At 40.1% G+C, this 25,715-nt stretch overlaps 1 protein-coding gene across 1 annotated transcript in view; it reads left to right on the top strand.

The window, feature by feature from the left end:
- The first annotated feature begins 269 nt into the window (after positions 1-269).
- Positions 270-25,715, top strand: part of MPPED2 (metallophosphoesterase domain containing 2) — an 84,598-nt gene continuing 59,152 nt past the window's right edge. The window contains exon 1 of the mRNA XM_079309438.1: positions 270-494. Within this exon, the coding sequence (XP_079165564.1) occupies positions 367-494 (128 nt within the window). The 5' untranslated portion in view covers positions 270-366. The remainder of the gene's footprint in view (positions 495-25,715) is intronic.

Here is a 25,715-nt window from a genome sequence, read left to right as displayed (position 1 = left end):
GAGTATTTAACTGGAGCTTCCAACAGATATTTTGTTCCCCCCTTCCCCCACGCCCTGAAGATAAAGCCTTACTTTAAGCATTCATCCTTTGGATGTGTCTAATGATGATGGAGTTGGATGATGAGGTAATTAAAAAGAAAAAAAGTGAATAGTAATTCGTGGAGAGGGGTGATGGGTACATCGTGAATACAGAAGATCTCAGATCTGGTGGAGAGTGTGTGTTTCCATCTGTGGCTCACAGCAGCGTGTGCTGCCCTTCTCTCTGGCAGAGGTCACGGAGTTGATGGGATCGGGAGCTGCCCGGAGCACCATGCCCTGCCCTGCCCCTGGCGAGTGGTGAGCCGCTCATGTCCATAAGGAGGAAGGATGGCTCATGGGATTCCTTCACAAGGCAAAGTTTCCATCACGGTGGATGAGTACAGCTCCAACCCAACGCAGGCGTTCACGCACTACAACATCAACCAGAGCCGCTTCCAGCCTCCACACGTGCACATGTGAGTGTCCCTGAGCTGCTGCTGCTGTGTGTGCGGGGACGGGCTGGGCTGGCAGCGGGGACATTCGGTTAGTTGGTCACGGGAGACAAGGGGCAGCACGGTTTTATCAGATGGACCCGTGCCCGAGCTCCATCCTCCCCGTGGAAGTCGTGTTCTCAGGCTTGTCACTTGACAGATCTCGCTTTAACTCGCCTGAGGGACCCATTGCTGTAAGGTTTGAGCTCCTTTCCCCCAGCTAAATAGGCCTAATTGGGACTAATTGTCGCCCCATCAGTGAATCCTTTGTCCTCCTGGGGTGGAACCTGTGCCGCGTTCCACGTTCCGCTCGCAACCTGCGGCAGGAGAACCGCAAACCCTCCCTTGAAACAGCAGCCAAACCCTGGGAAATGCGAGCCTGGAGGTTCCTTCCCTCACCTTGTTATTCCTGGACATTGTGGCACAATGGGCTGCTCGCTTAGCAAAGACCTAAGTACCAGTTTCAACTCTGAATTTCCTTCCCATTGTTTACTGGGGTTTGATCTTTATCGGTTATTTATGTGAAGGTTCTTTTTTCTGGTAGCATTAATAGACTGAAAAGCACGTGAAACTAAAACAAAGCCGACATCTCTTGACATCCTGCGAGCCATTGTTAGGCAGGATTTTGAACCATGTCCCACTACTGAATTTGATAAGGATTTTGCATAATAAGGGGGGAAAGTTGTATGGCACTTCATTGCATTTTTGTTATGTAGAAGCCTGCCGGAAGAGTCACAATGTAGGAGTTCAGCACCTTCTAATAGGATTTCATGTGGTTACAATGTTCCTAAAGGCAACTTTAGGAAGGATGCTGAAGAGTGTGGTGCATTCACTTTTCAAGGTGAAAAACTTCCCACTAATTACATTTGATTTATTACTGCCATGATGTTGTAACTTTGATTTTAGAAACATTTCCGTGTCTTGATTCGCTTTTCAGACCTTTTGTCAGCAAATTTCTGTTGCGTTTTGCACTCCAGGCTATGCTTCTGACTGACATTAAGTACAAATATTATTTACAGAATGAATTCCAAGCAAACAAAAGAAAATCAGAAAGGAGTTTTAAAGAACCCCTTCCTATTGACATTGACTTCAGTGGGAGCTGAATTTAGGACTAAGTGTGGTGTTCAACGCTTTAAAAATTGTTCATGCTTTGTTTAAAAATCTCACAAACATACAGGCACTCCTCTAAGGGATAGTGTATCTCTTAAATGATACTAAATTGATGGATGGCTTGAAACTAATTTGTTTGGAAAATCTATGTAGCTAAAATAAAACCTGAAACTTCAAAGTAAGGTACAGTGACAGTATTTTAAATTATTTCGACTTAAATACTTCAACTTTCTTAAAATCAGAAGTTTGGCTTCAGCAGAGGGTGTGGCACACAAAAGGGAGGTAAAAATTTTGAAAAATTGGAAATGAATTAGTTTGAGATTCACAGTGGAAGCAGAGTCAGCAATGTTCAGGTGCAGGAGGTGAGTTCAGGTATAGGTTTGGATAGCAAATGACAGATTTTAGAAAAGCTAAGGGGATTCTACCAGGAGGAAAGCAAGGAAGTGAATATCTGAGTGTGCTGAGGGTTTGTGTGAGGTAAGAACAGTAGAATTGTGTCTGGGGAGGGGAGACTGGCTTATGTGGTAGCTTCAGATAGAGTCTCTATTTGTCTTCTTAATGTATTGTAATGGAACTTTTGTGTGTTTATCTGAAAGAGGTTGTCATCAAGTGAGAAATCTTAACAGAAAATTGGTAAAAGCAGCATTAACAAAAAACCATGATCTTTTTACCCTGTTACATCTCTGTTAGTGCCACGTTGCTGCAGCTGCCAGGATTGATTTGATTTGGTTTTGCAGTCTGCTTTTCTTTGTTGCTGTCTTTTAAAGTAATGCCTGTGTGTGGTTTGTTGGTTTCATTTTGTTTGTTGTTTTTTGTTTTTTTTTTTCCCTAAGAGGGAATTTGAAGAGGCTTTATTCTCTAGTGAAAAATTTATTTTGAAAATCATGGGATGAAGAGGAATGAGTAAAGCAGCATGGGAGCTGAGTTTTGTGACATGTGTGTGAATAGCAGGGCAATCTATTGCTGCAGGCCATAAATCAGAAGCTGGGTGCAGGTTAAGGACAGTGTTCTTTGCTAAAGGAAATACTGGTTTTAGAAGTAATTTCTTTATGGATATGCACTGTGTGTCCAAAGGTGAGAACTGGTTTTCTTGAGCCTATACAAGGTCATGTATCCTTTGGGCCTGATTGCCCACAGAGTAAAGGAGAGCCCATGGAAAATCACCAGCATCAGTCTGGTGAGTGAGGCACTGCTGCCTGTACTTTGCCTCTTCTCATGCCCTGGACTTCTCCTCACACTTTTATTTTGTGCCTTTCATGTATTTCCATCAGCTGGGATAGAGTTCTCTTCTCTTTATGTGTATTTTTATACCAGCACTCCTTAGTGTGGACAACAGTGTATTTATTACAGCTCCCTTTGCTTGGGCTGGCAGCAGCAGCAGTTTTGTCAGTATAACTTTTTCAGTTTGTCCAGTCATTTTATTTCATTTGATTTCATTTCATTTCTCTGCAAATTAATGTTTGAAAGGATATTCTAAAGGCAGTTTTTGCTGCACAGTTGTTTTGCATAAAGGGATGCAATTTTAAATATTATTTTGTCATCTTGAAGTGATGCTCCCACCCACCAGTTTCACTTACTTTCTGACTGTTATAAATTGTCCAATTAATGCTTGCTTTCAGTTAGTTTTAATTAACTGCATCATCTTAGTTCCCTGCTTTCAAGGGCAGCTGCAAAATAATAAATAACAACTATAATATGCTTTCCTGTGCTTCATGTTGATTATTATTCTTTTGAAACTTCATGCTTTCAATATTTTTTGTCAAGAATTGTGACTTGAAGAGTGAAATGTTTCTTGCTCCTTAGGTGTATAAGTGCGTGTTTGAGGCTTTTTTTGGTTTTGTTTGTTTGTTTGTTTTAAGCCTGTTTATACTTTTGAAATATTCTGTGTGAGGTTGCTAGTAGTGGTACCAACATTACTAGTGAGCAGCAGTAGAATGCAGCCTGGGGACAAATTCAAATGAAAAACTACTTCCTTAGGTTTTCACCAGACAGAAAAATCTTCCTATTTAGGTACAACACCTCATTTACTTGCAGGGGGAAAAAAACAAAAAGAGAAGAGTGAAATAAACCTTGTGTGTCTGTATGGAAAATTCCCCTTTGTCTGGTGAGGATGAGGGAGTCTTGAGAAGATAAAATAGCTGCAGTCCCATCTGCTGCAGGCTCAGCCTTTTAGAGGAGAAATTTAGGTTTCCTCTGGCCTCACCAGCATGGCTTAGTGCCTTCTTTTTAGGGTAGGTTGAATGCATGTTAACACTTTGTTATAGTTTCAGTTCAATAGTAGGGGAGTATGAAAAATAGAAGTTTCTGTGTCACAGCAAAAGTCTTCTAAATAAGTTTATTCATACCTGGAGATACATTTTTCAGTCTGTAACTATATAATTTTACTGCTTTTTTTGTTATAGAGCAATCCCCCATGTGAATATTTTTATTTTAAAACAAAGAGTAGAAGCAGAGTTTTATATTGGTAGAAGTATGTGTCTGGTTGAATAATGTACAGAAATATCTGTGTGTAAATGTGTATATATATATAATAATAATAAAATAAAACCACAGCTATTTGATCATAGAAGAAAAAAATCCCAACTGTGATGAAACCTTACATTGTTAGGACTCAGAGATCTTATTAGATTAGTAACAGTGATGGAGAGGATCTTTGTTTGTTTTTTTGGTTTTGGTTTTTGTTTTGTTTTTTTTTTTCCTTGGAGAAACCATCCTGCATTTAATAGGCTTTATAAACTCCCACTGAGATTAGTGGGAAATCATGCATTGATTTGCAGCATTCTCAATTTTTGTTTCATGTAAGGTGTGTGATATTTAGCAGGAGGGGAGAAGAGTTGGGATTAGCAAAATATGAACTCATTTGACATTTACAGAAAAGTGGGGCTGGTACATGTAATATTATTGGTTGTGAGAATAAGAGATTCAGCCTTAGCAGCTGTGCCTTGTGTGACTGGGCAGTTGTTTCAGCTGGGACTGATGTGACAGTGTTGTAGTTTTGCTGGAAATTATTCCTCTGGCCATTAATAACATTCAATATTTTTATTTTTATTTTTATTTTTTTTTTAACAAAAGCATACGCAGCTTATGACCGTGTATTTTCACTGCTTATTTACCCAAACAAACAAATCAGTGTTGTCATTATGAAAATTAATTGTCATTAGTTCTTAATTGTCATTAAGAAAACTTTCTGACTGGTGCCTGTGTGTGTTTATGTGAGTGGAGATCTCTGCAATCTTACTGATTTTACATTGTTCAAAGTTGCTTGTGCAAAAATCCAAGCAACATGGAAGTTCTAAACTTAAATTTTATGTGTAAAATGAAAATAACTTTTTGAAGCAGTTACATTTATTTGGGATGCTAGAGTGTGGAGCATACTAAAAGTGTTTATGCAGTGCTGATGTTAAGGCTCAGCAATTACAGTTTTGTTATTAAAATTCAAATTTAGGCCTTTTGTGTTTACACAGTGCAGTCATCATATGCTAAGCGCTCTTGAAAAATGGATTAAATTTCTGACCTTTCTTTTTGTGATTATAAAAATGACTAATACCAACCTACCTTTAAAAAAATGGCCTGGTATCCTTGCAAGGGCAATGCTGTTCAAGTGCCAATATTATTATTATTGTTGTTATGAATGTAGGACAGGTTTAAAATAATTTTTTGGTCACCTCTGCTGATTATTAGCTGCTCCTTTCTGCCACCTCCCCAGAACACTGGAGGGACTGGGGCACTGAAACAGTCCAGGTTACAAAGGGTTTTTTGGTTTGGTTGGATGGGCTTTTTGTTGTTTTTATTTTTTTTTTGTGTTTTTTTCACCAATAGACTCCTTCAGTGGTCTCTCTATTGGTGCAGCCTTTCCAGTGGGGCAGCCAGCACAGGGAGTTGGCACTGTGCTTATGGATAGAAGGAAGGGAATGTTTGTTCACCTTTCATACAGAAATAAGACTGATGAGGATTTTCATTGTAGAGTCATTCTGGCTGCTGTTGGTGATCCCTGAGAGGGAGAAAAAAAGGTTTTGTGTGTTGTTGTTCTACTATGCTGCATTAATCATGCAGAGAATCCTTCAGGTAACACACACTTCATCTGCAATGCCCCATCACTATAAAAGGTCTATAAAAAGAAATTTTCCTGCCATGGTCTGACTCTACCCCATGGTGTTAACTGTGGGGTTCATTTGGTGGTCAGCCATACTGAGATGCAGCTGGCTTGCTCTTCCATGTTTATGTACAACACACAAATGTGTCCTTACCTTTGGCAGATCTGACCAGGAATGTTTTTTGCAGTGGCTCCTGCCACAGTTCCTTGTGCTGGAGGGAGACTGCTCACCAAGGAAACTCTTTGCTGTGAAGTATTTTGACAAAAAAATTTGATGTATGTTGCAATCAGGATGTTGTACTGTCACTAGAAACTTAATTTCTTTTTTAAAATATCAGGGCAGTAGGGATGTTGTGGAAGCAGCAGATTCTTGCTTTTGTTTAGTGCTCGAAGGGTGAGATACAATCTGTCCTGTGAAACAACTTGTAGATTTCAAACAGAGGGTTAATAACTAAATTTGCAGGTCCCACACTGCAATGCTACTGGAGAACTTTTGGCTGATGGTTCTCTCCTAGTGGCAGGATGGTTTTCCCAGTGATGATGGAGCCTGTGACACATGGCTCTTCCAAGGAAAGTGCTGAATCTTTCTCTTTTCTTTTAGAAACCCTTGCTAGAATATTTTTTGTTGGACAAATAAAGCCCTGTAAGCAATGTGAGTTTAGATATCTATGTTATATATTAAATTATTATATGCACCTTCCTTATGTTTGATGCAAGACTATTTCAGAAGTAGTCAAGTATTGGTCATGGACATTGATTTTTTTCTTTTTTTTTTTTTTTTGTACTCAGTGTTGGCATGGTAATTTTTTGAGTTTACATTTCTGATCTTGAGCTCCCAGAAGTGTCATAACTTTGGAGACAGTTGCCTAACATTGGTATCCATGGAAAAATTCAGAAATGGAGGGCTAGTGTGTCTCCCTCTCCAAGGAACACTTGAACAGTTTGAATTCTGTAATATGCCATAGAGAAAATAAATACTTTTAGGCACAGCAGAAGTGCAGTGGGGCAGGGACATGCCTTTAAAACCTGCATCTCTGAGCAGTGAGCTTGTGAAATTGCAGCTGGGAAGGCACAGCCCAGCCCAGTGTTGGGATTACCTGCATCCCCTCATGTGCCAGTGCTGGCTGGGAAGCCCCCCTGCTCTTGCATGGGAAAACCATTCCCTTCATAATTCACACCAGCTTTTCCCAACTCCCTGGAGTGGATTTTCCAGCAAATTGTGAGTTTTGGTCCTTGGTGCAATGACTTCTTGTTTCCAGAGGTTTGAATCATGCTTGGCACGTGCAGCTGTAGTTTTATGGATTGCACTGAGGTTGTTTCTGCTTGCAGAGGGTCTGGTAGTGGCTCCCAGGTCTTTTCTGCAATGTGAACATTTTTGCAGAGCAAAAGAGGCTGTCTGCAGCTGTGCATGCACACATTTCACAGCAGGGATTTCAGGAGATACAAACTTGTTTGATTGGATTTGGAAATTCAAGTCTCATTCACTCTCAGTTATGATGTGGGACATTAAGGTTGTGATTTTTAGATGGTGTATTGTAGAGTGCAAGTTTTGTGTTACTCTGTGGTTGTTTTTAATTAGGAGGAAGCTGTATCTGAATTATGGATTTGTTTAGGCTGGATTATCAACTCCAACCATTAATCTAGCACTGCCAGGCCCACCACAATAGAAAAAATATGTTAAGTGCTAGAGATATTAAAAGAAAGTCCAGGAAATTAGAATCACGTAAAATAAAACAGCACATGTGTGCATTTAAAACAGTGAAGTCAAACTAATTCTGTGCTGTGGTAAATGAGACTAGACTCCATTTAATAGTTTTTATTTTGCTGCTTTTTTCAGACAAAAAGTTAGGGTAGCACAATCTTGCACCCAGTAACATTCCTGGAGCAGTACCAAGTGTTTGGAGCAGAAAAGGGCAAGCCTGGATTCCAAACAATAAAGTTTAGGTACCTGGCCCTGCAGTAATTTTATTTATCTCCTGAAGAGTTGACCATAAAGCTTGGTCATAACCTCGATAAACCTGGAGGTTTCCCCCAGCACAGGAGCTGTGTGTACCCTGCAGGGTGTCCAGAAGTGCTGCTGGAGGAGCAGAGCTGCTGCTGGAGCTTTCAGAGTGGGGCAGAGAGGATTCAGCTCATCAAACCCAAATACAGAGGTCCTGTTCATAGCTGATGGATCCTGTTTTATTTCTCTGCCAGCAGAGTTCACCTGTGCACTCCCCACTGACAGAGCCATGCTTGCCCTTATTTCCATGCCCTATTTTATAATGGGCATAATTTCTAAATTTAAATCATTATGTTGGGGGGGAGTGACAAATAAAAGCCCAGCTGTCTCCTGTTTTTACTGAAATTATTTAAATTACTGCACTGTGTAGTGTCTTTTGAGATTTGTTTTTGTCACAGGTCGTGGATTTCATTTTCCCTCTCTTCCTTGCACCCTGACATTAGGGCTGCAGAGGTTCTGCTGGATGTTGACAAGGAAAAAAAAAACAGCACCAGAGGTTTCCTTGCAGCAGAGTCTCCACTTTCTGTGCTGGGCATTAACTTATATCCAGCACATTAGACTTAAAAGCACACAGCCATTAAGTGTAGCTGTGCCTTCCCAGGAGGGCAGCAGATGGAGGAGGCTGGGGGAGGGAGGGAGGAAGGAGTGTGATAGAGGGACTTGATCTGATGTGTTTTTGCTATTTACCACCTTTACAATTTCTCTGGGATAAGGAATGGGGTGCAGTGGCTGTGAGAGTGGAGGTCAGCACATTACTCCTGAATGTTTGGCTATTGCATCAGTTTATGGGGAGGAAAAGGTGCTAGTCCAGTATATCTTCCCTCCTTTTATATAGGGAGCACAAAGGAAAAAGTCATTACTTTTTAATTACTCCAGGCTTCTTTGTTTCTTAGAGCACATTCACTTTTGGCCAGCAGTGAGCATTAATAATGGGTTATTTGCTTTCCTGTGAATGGTGAAGGAGTAATTTTGGGGAAAGTAACATCCAGAATTAAAAATTCATGTCATCCAGCTTATTTAATAAATAGGAGCCTTGTCCTGTTCTTGTAAAATGCAGTGATTGGTGACATCATTATTGCTTCCAATGGGAGAGGACCTGCCACTTAAAAATACCTGATTAAGTGGCTCCCTCAATTTTAAGCAACAATTCTTTCAAGGACTTATTTTCTCTGCTTGTTAGCAATGTACATATAAGATCATGTTAATTGATGGATATTAAGGAAGAGGGAAATTTTGTCTTTGTGGTGTGTTTATTTTGTAAATTTAAAGTCACCCAGGCATTCACTTTTCCTCTTGGTGGAAAGCAGTGAATAAATTAAAATTAAATAAGTACACAATTATATATGAATATATATATATCTATAACCCGGGTAGAATCTTTTAATTGCTTGAAAGTTTTTATATATAATTGTTTCATTTTGATTACATCTCTCTTGACATTAGTTTGATTTTCCATCTTCTTGTTTGTTAAACAGGGCTGTTTGCAGCTTTGACAGGAAGGCAAGAAGAATTAATTCTGTTCTGCTCTCAATACTGTTCTGCACCTTTAAAGTTTCAGCTTACATACACTCTTTGGGTTTTTGAGGGACAGTAATGATTCAAATTGTAATTTGTTTTGCAGGTTATTTTAATTGTTTGTATAAAGTTCTGAAGGCAGTTTTTCTCCTAGAAATGCATAATGAGACTGCACAGATCAAATGCTGTAGTGGGAGTTTCAAACTCCCTCTGAGAATTAAAATGCTGATGGTAATGCTAGGGGTGGTATATGATTTTTTTCTCCCCTTTTTTATCTCCACTGTGACCTTTGGTGATGTTCTGCTCAGCTACTCTGCATGGCTGCTTTCTGAGAGTGCTGCTGCCTTAATGGAAGGATCACACATGCTGTTCCTCTCAGAACCCTGCACATCATCTTGGCAGCAAAACACAGACCTCTCGTGTGGAGTTTTCATTTATTGTTGGTTATCTGTGACCATGAGTCCTGTGCATTTGAGAAGACAGGTTGGTTTAAAATGTGTGTATGTAGAATGAAGACTTCCTTTTCTTTGAGTGAGGATAAAAATGAAATCTCTGGTCTCAAGGAATTAGAATGGTCTGTGTTTAGGGGGATTTTGTTTTGTGTTCTGGCTCACTCATTTTAGATATTGTTATTACAGAGTGTATTTTCCTGAAAAGAATCCTTGCATCCAGTCTAGACTGTCAGGAGAAACATTAATTGAAGTTGAAAATTAATTTTGGATCACCTGGCTTACTTGATAGCCTGTCCATACCATTATTTCATACTGTCACTATTTTCAGTGAGTTTTAAAGTTCTCAGCAGCTTTTTAAGATGTCATTCTACAGCATGAGAAAGACTTCATATGAGTAGTCTCATTCAGTGAAGAGTTAAAAGGTATGAACTGAAACCCTTGTAGCCAGGAAGTTGGTGGAGCTTTTTTTATTAATTAGTTCACATTAAATGGGCTCCTAGAGAAGATTTAGAACAAGACATGGCAATTTTCTGTACATCTGTCTATAAAGAGACAGTGCCATTTCTTTGGGTCCTGATTCTTATATAACAAAAGCAGGAGGAATGTACTGGAGATGGACCAGTACAGAATAAATGGAACTTGACAAATATATAAATGATCTCAAATACTCAGAAATAACCAGAGAGAAGATGTTGGCCTGAGTTCTTAGCACACCTTGCACCTGCTGCCACATTTGCTGCAGTTTTACTGCCTGCATGTGTCCTTAAAGACTTTCCTGCCCTAGCATGGAGTGGGGCAGTGTGATATGATGTTGTGGTGGCAGTGTTGGAATCTGTCTTTTGTGTTTGTCTGTGGTTTTTAAAATTTTCCTGACAAAAAGGTATTTTAGATTCTGAACCTCCAGACTTATGCCTTGGAGTTGTTTGCACAGAAGTGTGGCCATGCTGACCATGAGGTTGTTTATAGGAATTAAAGCAGAACTCTTCCTTGTATTTTGTTGATTTTCATGGGGTTTTTTGGATTTTTTTTAAGGCACCAAAGAGCTGTCAGTGGTGTAGAATTTCTGTTTGTTTAGTGTGTTATTAGATAATGAGCTCTAAATGAAAAATCAAGCATCCTGCTGTCTGTCCTCTGAGTCATCTAATCCTAAACAACATGCTCTGCATTCATACAGCATAGACAGTGCTGACAGGTATGTTCAAAGAACTTATGGATTTCCCCCCCCCTCTATTTTCCAAGCAGAAAAAGACAGAAATGTAGAGTTAAACATGCTGATCCTTTAATGGCATAGCTGAAATAATATTATGTATCAGCTACATGGGGAGCTGCTTCAGTGGCCAACCTTCTGATTTTAGCACCCTCCCAAAAACTGCAGAAGAAAATTTGAATGGAGCATGAAAAAGTTTCTTGAACTGCCTTAGTTGCAGTTAGTTTACTTGAATGCTTTGACCTGAAGCAGTGATAATCAGAAACCCAGGTGTTTGGGAGAAGTGTAGAAAAGAGAGTAAAGTCTAGACTTAAAACAGTGAATTACACAGAGCACAGCAAAACCCTTTTCTTATTTGCCTTATGCTGCTGCCTGTGTTTTGAAATCTGTTGCACAGCTACACTTGTGTTTTCTCTGGGGAGCCTTGTGACTGTAGTTGGGATGTGTCTTCTGCAATGTGTGATACAGCTGCCAATTGACCTGGCAGCTCAAATTAAGCTGGGAGGTCAGCTGTACAAAGGAAAAGGGAACCATATTCATTAACCCCCATGTATCTTTTGGTACTTAGGGTAATTACAGAAAAGACTTGCAGCTCAATTGAGACATTTCAGTAGGTATTTCCCCCACTGTGAGGGTCTGCCTTGGCCATGGCATGGGGAGGCAGCAGTCCACATGTGCAGTTTCAGTGGGTCTGGGTTTTGCATCATAAATATGCACTGGGTGCAGGGGAGAAAACCAGCACGTTCTCTCAGGATGCTGTTAGGACCAGACAGAATCTCATTAGGGACAACTTCAAAGATCAGTTCCTCATGTCCATAAAAACAAGTGTAAATTATCTTCTGTGAGCCTGCTGTTAGCAGTTGCACTGTTACATTATGCATGTAGCCTAGGCTGCACATGGTATCAGCAAACTGCACCAGGTTTCATTAGGGTTTCATTTTTATGCTGGGCATGGCAACTTTGCTATTTATTGTTGTAGTTTTGGCTAATGCAGTGTTTGACTTAAAATTTCCTGCTGTATTAGCTGCTGGTAGTGACACAGTGTCTGAAAAGGTCTTTTAGGGTTCTGCAGTGCCTGTGTTTTTATAGAGGAATGGCATACAGACAATTCCCTGTATTGACAGCTTTAGCTGCTTTCTCATTCTTCTGCTTCCTGCACTTAGTGAGAGGGTGGCTGATCCTGACCCTCTTGGAATGAAACTTGAAGGAGCTTTCAGTGATGCTGCTCTGCAGCACGTGGCTTAAATGTTTATGAAAATGATAAAGAGGGTAGAACTTCAGTGCTGTGTGCTTTCACTGGGCCACAGGCCCTGCCATATACATTTGAAAGGGCAGCTTGTAATTGTTGCTGGGGAAATGTTTTGAAGTGGGGAAATGCAGCCTCTGTGCATGGAAGTTTTGTGACCAAGTTTCTATGGGATCAAGATTTTTGACATTGCATTGATTGGCCTTGCAGAAGCAGTAAGATGCCATGGAATATTTCCCTGAGCTATATTGCTGAAGAAGGAATGATATATTTTTATATTTTTCTTTTCCTGTGGTATTTTTGCTTTTTTTGGGTTTAATCATGGATGAAAGAAAGCATTCACTATCACACCTAGTCAAGGCTTGCCACTGCCTTCAGATGTGATGTTAATCTCCTGACTGGGCAATCAGGAATCTGATTTGCACTGATTTCACAAAGACCTGCAACTTGGGGCTGCTCAGACTAAGTTCTGCTGCAGCATCCAGTGTGGCTGAGTGTGTCTGGTTCAAGCCACTGTTGTTGAGTTGATAATGCCAGGAGGCATGTGAAGCAATGGCTTTAGGAGATCTCTTTTGCCCTGCTGGTTTGGAGTGCTGGTGCTGCTAGCTGGAGTAGCCCTCTGCTTTTCAGTGTCTGTATTGTATATGTGGCATCATTGGGAATTCACAACAGGAGCTGGGCACAGCAAGAGGGGACTGGGAGCTGCAGAGGTTGGCACTGCTGCTGGAAGGTGAGGTTACTGATCTGTATCCCTGCACAGATTAGTAATGGCCCCTGTTTAATGTTTAAAGCACAAGACAAATGCAGCAGTGAGATTCAGAATGGGCATGGGCTGTAGGGAGGGGGAACAAGGCTGCCAAACACCCCCAAAATCCTCCAGCCCATTTACAGAAAAGTCTGCAAGAACAGACTGTGCATGGTTACTAATTTGCACAGAAAGTGAAAATCTTGTCTCCAGGATGAAGAAATCACTATAAATCTATAATTGTATAGTCTATAAGAAGGTACCCTGAAGGCTGAAGCCTTGGTGGAGCTGTGGGTGGAATGAATGGGGCCTTGGACAGGAGAGGATGTTTTCCACCCTTAGAAACCCCAAATCTCCATTAGAACTTCTACCTGAGGAGGAAAGGACAGTTAATCTGAGCAGAGGCCAGATGTGCACTTCAGTGCAGCTGGAGTACTTCTAATGGTAATCATGTTAACAGATCTGCCTAAGAATGACACAGATTGTGATGGTAAAGCTTATAGCCTTGATAGGAAACAGCCTGATAGACAAAAAGGATGGTGACAAAAGTTTTGTTACTTCCTAGTTTCATTTTTTTTTTTTTTTTTTGTTTTGGATTTTTTACTCTTATGAAAATATTGAAAAACTGATTTTCTCCAACAAACATCAAATTCTAGTGCAGTTATCTGAATTTTAACGGAATTAAAAAATACCATGTATTTTGCTTTGGCAAAGTTGCTGCTGCTTCAGCTATGCTTTAAAGTCTCATGAGCTGAAAAAGCTTCCTTTGTTATTATTATATTTTTTAAAACAGAAAAAAATTTGATTGAAGAATCAAACCATCCCCATTTGTTATTTGTTTCTATATGTGTCTATGTACATGCACATATAACCTGATGCCCAGAGAGAATGTTTGCACACAGTGAGAGCTTTGCTGTTTTTTGGAATGCAGCTTCCTATTTGCATTCTCTTGCCTTTTTAAAGCCTTTAAACCCCCAGCAGGGTTTGTTATCTTGCTGAGGAGTGATCAGTTTCATCAGAAGTTCAAGACTGTGTGGGGAGGAAGCCTTCATTTAACATCATTGTTTAGGTCTGGCTCCCTGTCTGCCCCTAGCAGACAGTGTTTGAGCAGGAGATAAGATAAGAAGTGGCAGTGATAGGCATGCTGCAGGGTTACTGAGAGGGCATGGAACAGCCTGGCCAGGGGACTTGTGAGCTCTGCTTCTGGCTTGGAATGGGTGATTGAAATGTTCTTCTCGTGGGCTTGGCAGTTAATGTGGCATTCATGTCAGTGTGTCCCTCAGGAAAAAATGAAGTGGTTGGAGGAAAACAAAGAAAAAGCAGAGTCTGTAAAACTGGGCAGAGCATAGTTTGGGTTTTTTGTGTATAGCATGATCACTTTTACTGCTTAAATAACTACATGAGACCATGTGAGGATACAGTTTTGCTCAAGGAAAATAGGAATGGAGTGTCAGAAAAGTCTGGATGGTTAGGACTGAGATGCTGTGACCAGAAGGTGTGAAGAAGGTTGTGAAATGCAGCCCCTCAGCACAATTAAGAAACTGCAGCCAGGGCTCTTATTATCTCACTGTAGTAAAGTTATTTGTTTTACCTTTTTTTCTTTCTTGATTGGTTTTGTTTACTTTTAATTTGTCTGTTTAGAAGGATGTTTCCCATCCAAGCCTAATGCCATCTCTAACAGAAGGAGTCATCTGGAAGTCAAACATGCAGTGCAAGATCAAACTGTGTCTGCAGATACAGAAAGCTCTCATTAGACCAAGGAGCTTCTTATTTTTGCCTTAATAGGATAAAACCCACCCCACTTACCACTTGAGAATGGCTGTGTTGGTCCAGCTTCTGCAGAAAGGAGGCAGCCATACCCTGGTGCTGCTGTTGCTTCACTTGTGCACACACTGAGTGCCCATCTGCTGGGCTGAATCCACTCATGGAGGGGCCACACAGCTTCCAGGACTACCCAGGCCAGCAGCCACACCATGGGAAGGGGCAGGTGGAGCACAGGGACACCATGGGAAGGGGCAGGTGGAGCACAGGGACACCATGGGAAGAAGGAGGTTTGGCTGAGCACATGCCTGTGATGGGTGGTTGGGAAGGTGTGGGCTCCACATGGAGGTTCTGGGTTAGTGGGAGAGGAAGAAGGAATTAGCAGACCCTAAAGGCAAGCACATTGATAGGCTTCCTGATATGTTAACTGCCATGAGTCAGAGCTTGGTGAGACACTCATAAAAAAGAGAATCACACTGAGAATGATCAGGGAAAATCCAGGGCACAACAGGTCTTTGTGGTTAACACTTTCATCAGTTTTGCTCAGCAGTGTGAAGAATGACAGCATAGTTTATGAGTTCAGCAGCACTTCCCATACTTACTCCAAACTGTAGAAGTGGCTGTACATGGTATTGGCCTCAGAGTGCAGCTCTGACATTGTTAAACTGGTGGCAGGCCACACATAATGTCCCAGGCTGAATCCCCTTTGTACCACACTGGTCCCTCCACATTCAGGCATGTTCCCATCATGCTTGGACTGGAATTCTGCTTTTGCCATCAGGCTGGGAACTGGAAAAGTGAGTGGCACATGGCACAAGTCAGAGAGCTGGTTAAATTCCTGTGGGGTTAGATTCCTTTCAGATACTTGGCCTGCCTGAGCTGAGCACAGCAAGGCAAAGCTCTGCTCACTGTGTCTTGGGGCTGGTGGTGCAGACATCTGGCAGGCTGCCTCAAACTGTGACAGTTCAAAGGCAAGTTTGTCATTCAGGCTATTCCCTGGGCCTGGTTACTTAGCAAAGGTCAAGGGCAGAGCAGTTTACTGGATCATGTTTGCTGGGGGGTGTGCACAGAGTTGCTCATAAGGACAGGTATTGTGACACAGTGAGTGTCAGGGATCTGAGTGAAGTGATTTTGCTGTTTTGTAAAAATAAAATGCACCTGTGCTTGTTAAACTAAGTTGTATTTGCTGCTGTCTTGGTGACACACAGCAAGGGATGTGCTGCCATCAAACCACAGTACAGCAGAGTCTTGCTTTGGTGGAAATGGTTTCTGGGGAGGTCGTGATGTTTCAGACAAGAAAATGTCATTTGTGTGGGCGAGATGAGCACAGCTCTTTGGAACTGCATGGTGTTCTCTTCACTGGTTGAAGGTGATCGTTATTTTAAAAATCCATCATGTTATTTGACAAGGAGAGGAATAGATGTGGTTCTTGTTACTGTGGGTAATACCAGTGGAAAAAAGCAAGTGCTGGAGATGGTTTCTGAGACAGGAGCAGTCACTAGTGGAAAACCTCTGAGTGTGTCACCATTCATTTTCCACAGCAACAGGCAGGCAAAGCCCTTCTTGAGGAAAGACTTAGAGCAGTTGGTTTTCCAGAAGGTAGATAGAAACACTTTCCAGACCATTTTCATTCTAGAAAGACATGGCTTTGGCCTTTAGGAGTATAGCTAGTCTCAATTTTTTACAATCAGCAGAAGATGAAGGAGCTCAAGACTTTATAGGCTGGAGTAAAGCAGTAGAGTAGAACTGGATGGAATAATGAATTGCAGAAGGATTTCTGGAGCAGACTGGAGTATCTTGCCTGTTTTGCCCTTAAGGGCTGCATTCATTATGAAACAGTCTCTAAGTCTGTTCTTGATTGCCAAAACGTTGGGAGGGAGGAAGGAGGAGAAAGGTTGCAGGAAATTAGTCACTTCAGTCAAAGAACTGAGAATCTTAACTGCTAACTTTGTGTAATGTAGGTGACTGTACCAGTTTTGATGTGAACAGGGCAGTTTCACTTAGCTCACATTCCTGACCTATTATGGTCACTGTGAACTTTGACTTTATTGAGTGCACTGATCACCAGCACGAGCAGCCCTGGTGCAGCTGGAGATTTCCCTGGCAATGCCAGGATGCAGAAATGCAAAGGAAAAAGCAGCCCAGTGTATCCAGATGTAAAGAAAGGAATGGTTAAGACAGCTGTTCCCAGGCTTTAACAGTTGCATGGTTTTTTAATTTTTTTTTTCTTTTTTTGTCTCCTTAAGCAACTTAGTGAATTAGCCTCTTTCCTTAAAAACTACCCTAGGAATTGTATCTTTTACATAATGTTCAGTAATGATTTTTTTTTCTGCAAACTCATATAAACATTTTTCTTTTTTTCCTTTGCACTTCCCTGTAGCTTTGCAGAGCTGTGGGATTCTGTTGTAGTCTGTCCCTGGAAGGTATCTTTTCCTGCTCCTTAATGGATAGAGGCAAAAGAACTAGGATTTCATTTGCATGCTGAGAAATATGACTGTGGATGGGTAGGTGGGTGCAATTTTACATGGATTCTTAGTCAAAGCAAAAGTGATTTTGATTGTTACTCTAAAAGCTACACACCCAAATTATATAGCTGAGTGCCCTTATATTCCATCTATTTATGTGTTTTGGTTTTGCCAGTTTCAGTTTTATTGCTAATTTTCATTTTCTTCTTCTTTTAAGTACTAAGAGGAGTATAAAGTTGAAAATCAATACTGTGTGTCCATATAAGGAAACTAATTCAAGATAGTTCCTACAGAAAAAGGCTGTTCTGCAGCTGTTACTCAGAAATTCCTCTTGGTGTGGACAGTCACATTCTCTAGGAAAAGTGCTTGAGCTAAATCAGAAAGCAGCCTATGCCTAATAAATAGATTCCCTGGGGAGCCATAAAGGGAAAGCAGTGCTACTCTTAATTCACACAGCCTGACTTCCTTCAGAGGACCTCCTCTATTTTCAGGCTTTGGGAAACCAGAAGATAAATAAAATCTGAAAAAGACTCTTGTGTAAAAAATATGTAGTTTCTTGTATAAAATAAGTGTGCAGTTTTGGGGTGTTGTTTTTGGTTTGTTGGGGAGGGAAGACACTGGTTTGGGTTTTTTTTTGTTGGTTTGCTGTTGTTTGGGTTTTTTAACTCACATCATGTGGGTGCTGAGGTATCTTTAGCTCATTTATGACAAATTTGGTGGAATTAATCTCTGTGTGTGTATGTATTTACAGACTGTGTGAGCTTAAAGGCTGCAAAATTCAGTTTATGCCTCCCCAGCACCCACAAGAGAATGCATTTCACCCACCTTGGTTATCCCATCTAAATGTGAAATGATGGTTTCTATTTGTTCTGCTGCAGCTAGGATGTTTTGTGGGTTTTGCATGTCTAATTGCACTGGCTGAAGTAATGAAATTCCCTCTTTTGTTTTGGAGCATAATCAGTGAGATTGCATTTGCATTGCTTATAAAATGAATCACGTAAGTGAAATTACTTTGCCCACATCTCATTCTGTATCATAAAATGTTATGTGGTGCAGCTCTCCTTCCCAGAGCTTCTCATTGTGATGTTCTTTCTCTACATTTCAAACTTCAGCTATTTGCCTTTTGTACTTGACACAGAAATTACTTTCTGCAGTGTGCTCCTGCATCTGTGGTGCCAAGTAAAATTTTGGTAGTGCACAACATAGAGATTTGGGGGCAGTGAGTCTTCAGAGCTTTCAAGGACAATACTGAAAACAATATTCTGCTCATATTTAGCATTATTCAGTAGGTCTGTACAACTAGCAACAGCCTCTGAGTCATAGGTGGCAATATTGGCCTTACTGCCATTCACAGATAGAAGCTGGATATTGAGAGGTTCAGCTCATTTAGCTTTGGAATTGTCTTGGAGAAACCACTGAAATCAAAATGGTTCTGTTTTCTTCCCTCTTTTTCTCTGCCTTTGTTGCTGGCACAGAGGCAAAAGTAAATGTGTTTTTAAATTGAGTTTTCTAAAAGTATCCCTGAGGTAAATTTCTATCTTGACTATAATTCATTCTTGGATTTATTTGATTTTTGGGGATACATCTTTGGAAATAAAGGGTTTAATGCAATAAGAATAATTGCTTACTGCAGAAGCCAGTAACAGTTGTGATAAATATGAATGTCCCTGATACTCCCACTGAGGACTTTTAAGTCATTAATTTTTATTATAGAAGTATAAGCAAAACTCAAATGTTCTTAGATAACCTGTAACACTGTGGTTGCCCACAAACACTCTGCCTATTAACTACATTATTGATGAAACCTCCTGATTGTATATGCAGCACTGCTCCTTGTAATATTGTATAAATGTGATGTGTGTCAAATAAATGCCACAGCCAAGTTAAAGTGATGGTACAACTAAAATAGTCAGTGCTGGTTTTCATCCGTGAGATATTTTGTATTTTCTGTAAGAAGGTGGTGGTTCTGAGTTCAGCAGCCTCTGTCATATATAAACACTCATGGAAAATGAATGAGACCACCAAATAATAGGAGAAAATTAAAGAAAAAAAGGGGAGAAAGCAAATCAGAATGAATTGTGCATTTCCAAGGAGCATCTCCAGCTGGAGTTACCTTTGTGTAATTTTCTGCTAGTGAAGACATCAGATTTTTTTTTCCTGCCCCACCTGCTCCAGCTTTATCTACCCAACTTTTTCTCACTTGAACTAATGTTTGTATCTTGAAATATTGTGGAATGTATACTATTTGACCTGAGGTTTCCTTGTCATAAGTTATTTAATGTTGGAGAGATAGAAAAGGTGGAGGGAGCTGTGTGGTAGAATGTACTTAGCTGGGAATGTATTTGGCACAGGATTCACAAATACAAAAACTGCTTTCAGTATCTATGGTCCTCTGCAGCCCATCCAGCCCAGTCACAAGGAATTGCAACTTTTTGTTGATTGAATCCAGTTCTGTCTGGGACTGGATTTTTTGTTAGACCTGTGTCAGGAAGATGCTGTTAGCTGTAATGAAGACAATTGCACTGGAAAGATAAAGGATACAAAGATTAAAGTGTAAAATTCTCTTCTGCAGAATTTAAGCCCAAAGTTGTCACTTATGTTTCTGTGTCTCCAGCAAAGTTTCTGTGAAAGGCTGGGAGCATATCTTAAAATCTATTGGTTTTTAGCAGTTAGGTGTTTTTATTCTGTTTTTGTTTTGTTAGGATTTTTTTGTTTGTTTGTTTTATTAGTTTGATTTTTGTTTTCTCCTTTACAACAAAGAGGATTTTATGAGATAAATATATATGTTTCTGTACACTCTGGGACTGATTCAGATCTCTCATTAGTATAGATCTAGAGTTCAAGCTGAGTTTAGGACAACTGGTGTCAAAATTTTTTGCAATGGAATTTCTAGGAGTACAAAGATATTAGGCCAGCTGTGTGAGTACAGAGCAGGACAGCTTACCTAATTACAATTAACCATTTTAATGTGGTGCTGAGCTTTTTGTTAGCCTGGATGCTGAGTAGGGAGCTGCATTTTGGTGCTGGTGGAAGTCAGTCAATAATCTCCTCTATTCCTATTAGGTGTTAACTTTAGATGTAGGGTTAAATGGTGTCTGAATATTGTCATCTTCCCTGCAGAAAGCTTCTCAACCCTTAGGAGGTAGTCAAATGAAAAGAAACCTTTGACAAGGGCTGAAATAGTTCATATCCATGAGACTGAGTGGTAGAGGGCCTTTTAAGACAGCAGGGTTATTCTGAAGGGTTTTATTTAGGAGGAACACAGTGTTAGATGCTCACATTTAATGGGAAGCAATTTTATGAGTGAAACCTTCGAGAAGTGTGTTAGAGCTGAGATGCAGGAGACAATATACATCCCAACAGATTTTTGTTAGGCTCACACACACACAAATTCATATTGCAGATAACATATGATGTCTGCCAATTTGCTTCTTTAAAACAGTGTGTCATGCTGCAGGGCTGCTAGGAAATTCCTTTTTGAGTTACAGGTTCCAGTCTGTTTGTTCACTGCTCTCCTACTAACATCAGCGACAATTTCACATGCTGATGGCATTCTCTGCCTTTAGGAGCTCAGAAATGGGAGCTGCTGGTGTTTGCCCAGCATGAATTGCCTTTCCTTTGAGCAGGTTATTTTTTTTTTACTCAGTTCCATCACCCTGTGGAAGTCAGAGCAGGGAGAGCAGCCTTTAGGAGAGGGCCAGCCCTTTCCCTGCATGGTTTGAATTGCATCTCATCCTTTGGAGAGGGTGATACCTGCAGGTCAGGAAGCAAAATGACTGAGAAGGCTGAGGGCAGAGTTGCTGACTTGCACTGTATACTTAACTTAAAAAAAGATCACTTGCATTTCTGGAGCCAAATTTCAAGTAGCTGCCATACTTCAGACTAAATATGTGTTGGGAGGAAAGAATCAGAACCAGCCTCAAGTGATTCTCTGCAACACTCTGGGTTCAGTCCTGTGGGTATCTAAACATTGAGGATTTGCTTCTGAAACATGAAGCTAAGTTTTAGATTTTATAGCCAATTCTAAAGAGAAGGAGTTCTCAAAATTTTTATGCACCTTCAGGTCCACTTGCCCGGTTTCAGTTTCCCTGTCACATAAGAGTTATTGTCTATTTGCTGAATTTACCATCTCCAAGAAAATATGCTGAGTTATGCATATGAATTCTGTACATTTTGTGACATTCCAGATTTGATTCTTGATATGAATGGGCATCAGAAATGGAACACACGCTGCAGTACATGCTTATACAATTCTGTTATGACAGAGCCTTGTGACCTTTGTGCCTCTGATCAGAATTGTCCTAATTTCTGTGGAAGATGGCATGTCAAGTTAGAGCTAAACCACTTAAATGTAATCTGTCCTGGAGATCTGCTTCTGCTTGTTTTCTGGTGCATTTTTTTCCCATTGCATTTTGGAAAAGCTGTTTTACTCTTGAAACAAGGGCTGAAGCCTTCTCTGTGGTTCTGTTCTAGAAGTAAATCCATTTTATGATTCCTGCAGTTGAAATGATTGGAGGGATACCACACATTAATTTAGCCTCTCTTGCTAAATATATCAAAATGTGTATTTTTCAAACCACATTGTCCTTAAATTAAAATTGGATCCCAACTTGGGATGCCAGATTGTACTTTCTGAGTGTATCTCATGAGTTGGCATTTGGATAGCTTACAGTAGGGAAATAAAAATCTTTTTAGAGATTATTGTAGATCTTAGTGGGTGCAGTTTTGCCAGCAAATAAGTTCTGTCAGGGTGGGAGAAAGACATAATTTATAGCAGTCCCCCAACAACAGCAGCAAAAGAATAGGGGGAAAGTGCTTCTTAATGAATTTTAATTGAAACCATACCAGCACAGGAATGGTTTAGTATTTTATTTAAAGGAAACTTCTGTCTGGACCTTAGAGTGATGCTGATACTGGTATTTAAGCTTTTTTCAGTTCTTTTTCACTTCTCTAACCTTTGGAAAGCCACTGATAGCTGAATTTTAGAAGATATTTTGTTGACTTAAAATAATTTTTTTCTGCAAGGGGATGATTAACAGGATTTTCAAAAATGCCCAGGCAATTCTGTTTCTAAATTCCCTTTGGTATCAAAGGCAGAGGTTAGGTACTTCAGAAAAAGCCAGCCAACTATTTGCTCCTCAAAGAACACTTTCTGGTTTTATTACTGACCAGAATCTGGGATTTACAGAGTTTGGACTCTTAATTAGTTAAGGTTTAAATCAGGCTGAGAAGATATATTATTATTAACTCCTTATAAAGGAGAGTTTTCTTAAATTTGCCCAAATGATGACAGTGGGTGATGTAGGTCTTTTCTGTTTAATCTCATAAATCTCAGTGGAAGTAAAACAGCTCCAGAACCTGTAATAAAAAGATCCATCATTTCCCTGCAGCTATAATTGTTGGAAGCATTAGCAGTAAGCTGCTGAGCAGTGCATTGAATCCTCCTGTGGGTTTGGAAATGTAATTTTTTTTTTTTTTTTTTGTTCCACATTGCACCAAGACACAATTAATGCCATTTCTGTAATAAATATCAGACCTGTGTTTTACAGTTTCCAGGAGCCTCTAAGGCTTTGCTGGGTGAGCATGGAGGTTTCCAGAAGAGGAGGGGATTTCTAGCAGATTTGGGGTAGTCTGTTCTTAGATATGTGTGCTTGTTCACATCAAATCTACCAGTGAGGGTGTTGAGGTATTTGTATCCTTTTGTTTTTAGTCAGAGAAGAAAGCAGATGTTGGCTTGGAAAGACAGAGTCAAGTTAACAAAAGCATTAATATGTATGATTTAATTAATGGCTGGCAGTGGCCAACTAAAGCTATACTATATTTTGGCATTAATTTTTGTTTATTGAGAAGAAGTGAATATTTGGCTTTGAGTCTTCAGCATGTGCTATATCACAAAATCAGCTGTGCTTGTATGGCCATGTAAATGTTTTTCTGAGGGGGCAACTGCATTTGTGTCCAAGTTTTGAAGATCTGTAAATTAAGATATTAAATTTTTGTTTTGAAATGTAGACACATTTACAGTTTGATATAGTCCTGCTAGTCTGTGGCCTTAAAAACTCAGCTGAGAATCATGAAATTGGCCTAATAGTCTTGAGGTTTGGTTTGTTTGTGTTTTTTAAATAAGAGCAATTACACATCTTTTGCTTTCATTCCATTTCTTGGATGCTGCTGGTCATGCAGGTGCATTTAATGCTTTTTTCTTCAGCTGAGAGACTTATTGATGAATTTTAATAAAAATTAATTCAGCCATAGATTTCACATGATTGCCCTATTCCAGGGCTTGGGACTGGCTTTAAGAGCAGTGACAAATATCACAACGTAACAAAGCTGTGAGACTTGGATACAGAAACAAATACATTAAGCACTGTAGCAAGCAGTTTTCACAGAAAAAAACATTCTTTTCTCCTGAATTTTCCATGCCAGAGGGAGCATGTGTAGAGACAAAGGTATGAATTCAAAGAAAGAAAATCCTGAAGATATAGACAATATATTGCTTTTGTTCTCCCATTAAAAAAAAAAATAAAAAAATTGTCTTCTATTGCCTTAGCTGAGGAGAAGAAACTAGCAGCACTAAGAAACAAGCTTTTAAAAATGTTTTTGCAGAAAATATTTGTATTTTAATCCTAAAATAAATATACCAAGCTAATTGGCTCTTTGAAGAAGTATTTTGTTTGCAGATTTTGAAAACAGGAATGGCAAGAAAAGTATGAGATTATACAAGAGGAAGCTAAACTGTAAATAAATACAATGATGTGTATTCACAGGAAGTATGAGTAGGATGCTTTTTAAAAAGCTAGTTGTATGAATATGTTTTAAATATGGAGTTACTGGATAGGGTGTCTCCAAAACAGAGTAAGTGCAGCAACACACATGGATTTTATGTGGCACACAGACTTGAAGTCTGGCCTCAGTGGATGTGTAATGAATACTTATTTAGATGTCATAAAAAATAAACCCACAAATTCAGTCACAGCTATTCCCAGTGGAGTAATTATTGAGATGAAAAGCCAGCATATGATGTGATACAATCTGGGAGGGACTTGGGAATATTTATGCATCTGGAGAGCCCAGGAGGAGTAAAATGATGTGGGTTTCTGTGCTGTTTGCCTGCTTGTTCACCTGTAGCAATGCCAGCAGAAGCTTGCAGAGGGGTGGGCTGCAAGCAGGAAAAATGCAGGTTTGAGTTGTGGGGAGTGGGGCTGGAGGAGGGATTTTCAGCATCTGTTAATGGTTTGTCCAGCATAGGTGCTGCACTCATCTGAGTGATTTACTCAATGTTAGCAACTGGAAATTTTTCCTGGCTTAATGTTTAAGATTTTCATTCCATCTTCAAGGATGAATTGGTTTCTTGGGAATGCCTCTGTGAGAGGGGATTTGGAGGCTGCATATCTCAAAGCCTGAGAGAGCAGGGCAGTGAACAAACAGTCTGTGGGGTTTGGCTCTCCAAGCTCCAACCTTGCTGTTCAAACCCCAAATCACAGCCTGGATGATGCTGCTGTTTCCTGCAGTGTGTCAGGAGCTGCAAATTTGAGGTTTGTACTCACTCTAAATGAGAACCACTGGTGGTAAGGGCAGTATAGTAAAGCCAAGTATTTATCTGCTAAGCAAGGTTCTTCTAGAAGTGTCTGAAGGTGACAGTGTCCCTTCTGATTCCTGAACCCATGTCATAAATGCATTAAATATGACAGATCTTACATTACTGCCATGATCTCACAAAGCAGTCATTGCTCAACTGCCTTATGGGATTTCATTCTGGGTCTCACATAAACTTTTTAAAAACCAGCCAGGTGCCTGATTTTCTAAGGTGGAACATGACTTACATTGTTTTCTATTTCCTGATTGCTATATTAATCCTATAATTATTCTGAAATGTCTCTTACTGCATCATTCCACAAGCATGCTATTCCAAATGCAGTAATCAAATAATCTGTGAAGTGTTTCAGTCTGCCATGTCAAGAAGATGGAAAAAAATAAAGTGTTGGTGGTGATGGAGAGCACTGTGTTTGGAGCAAAGGTAAAGAATAAGTTGAATTTCTCAGGTACCTGCTCCAATTCAGCAGGATGGTGTTGGATGGGGCTAAAATAATTATTTTATCTGCTGTTGAACTGCAGCAAGGGTCAGATGCATTAGCTTTCACAGAGGTTGGAGAGGCTATGGGCAAATCAGAGCCCAGGAAGAAGGTGATTCTCACAGCCCAGAGCTGCAGGTGAGCAGTGTGTCACCAGGAGCTCTGCAAGGGCAGAGCCAAATCCTCTAGGGATGCAGTGGAAAAGAAGACTCTGCTTTTTTTAATTTTTACTGTTTGCCATGCTGTAGCTGGAAAGAAAACTTGAGCCTTTAGGACTGGCAATAACACCACTTTTATTAAGTTTCTATTGAAGGACTGTTTTGAGTAAGATAAATTGATGGACTGAACACAATAACCTTCAGTATCTCACTTTTAAATTCATAGTAGGCAAGCACTACTGAATAAGAGAAGGAAGGTAAGACATAGGGAAAAGGTTACTTGGCAACATCATGGTATTTGCAAAGAAGAGAAAGAAGGGTCAGTGACTTAATAAATTTTGATTATAGAATTTTCTGTGAGTAAGTCATTGCATGAATAGAAA

Source organism: Erithacus rubecula, assembly GCF_903797595.1.
Source record: "Erithacus rubecula genome assembly, chromosome: 6".
Lineage (NCBI taxonomy): Eukaryota > Metazoa > Chordata > Aves > Passeriformes > Muscicapidae > Erithacus > Erithacus rubecula.
Note: the sequence above shows the minus strand (reverse complement) of the source record. Positions and strands in the feature narration are given on the sequence as shown.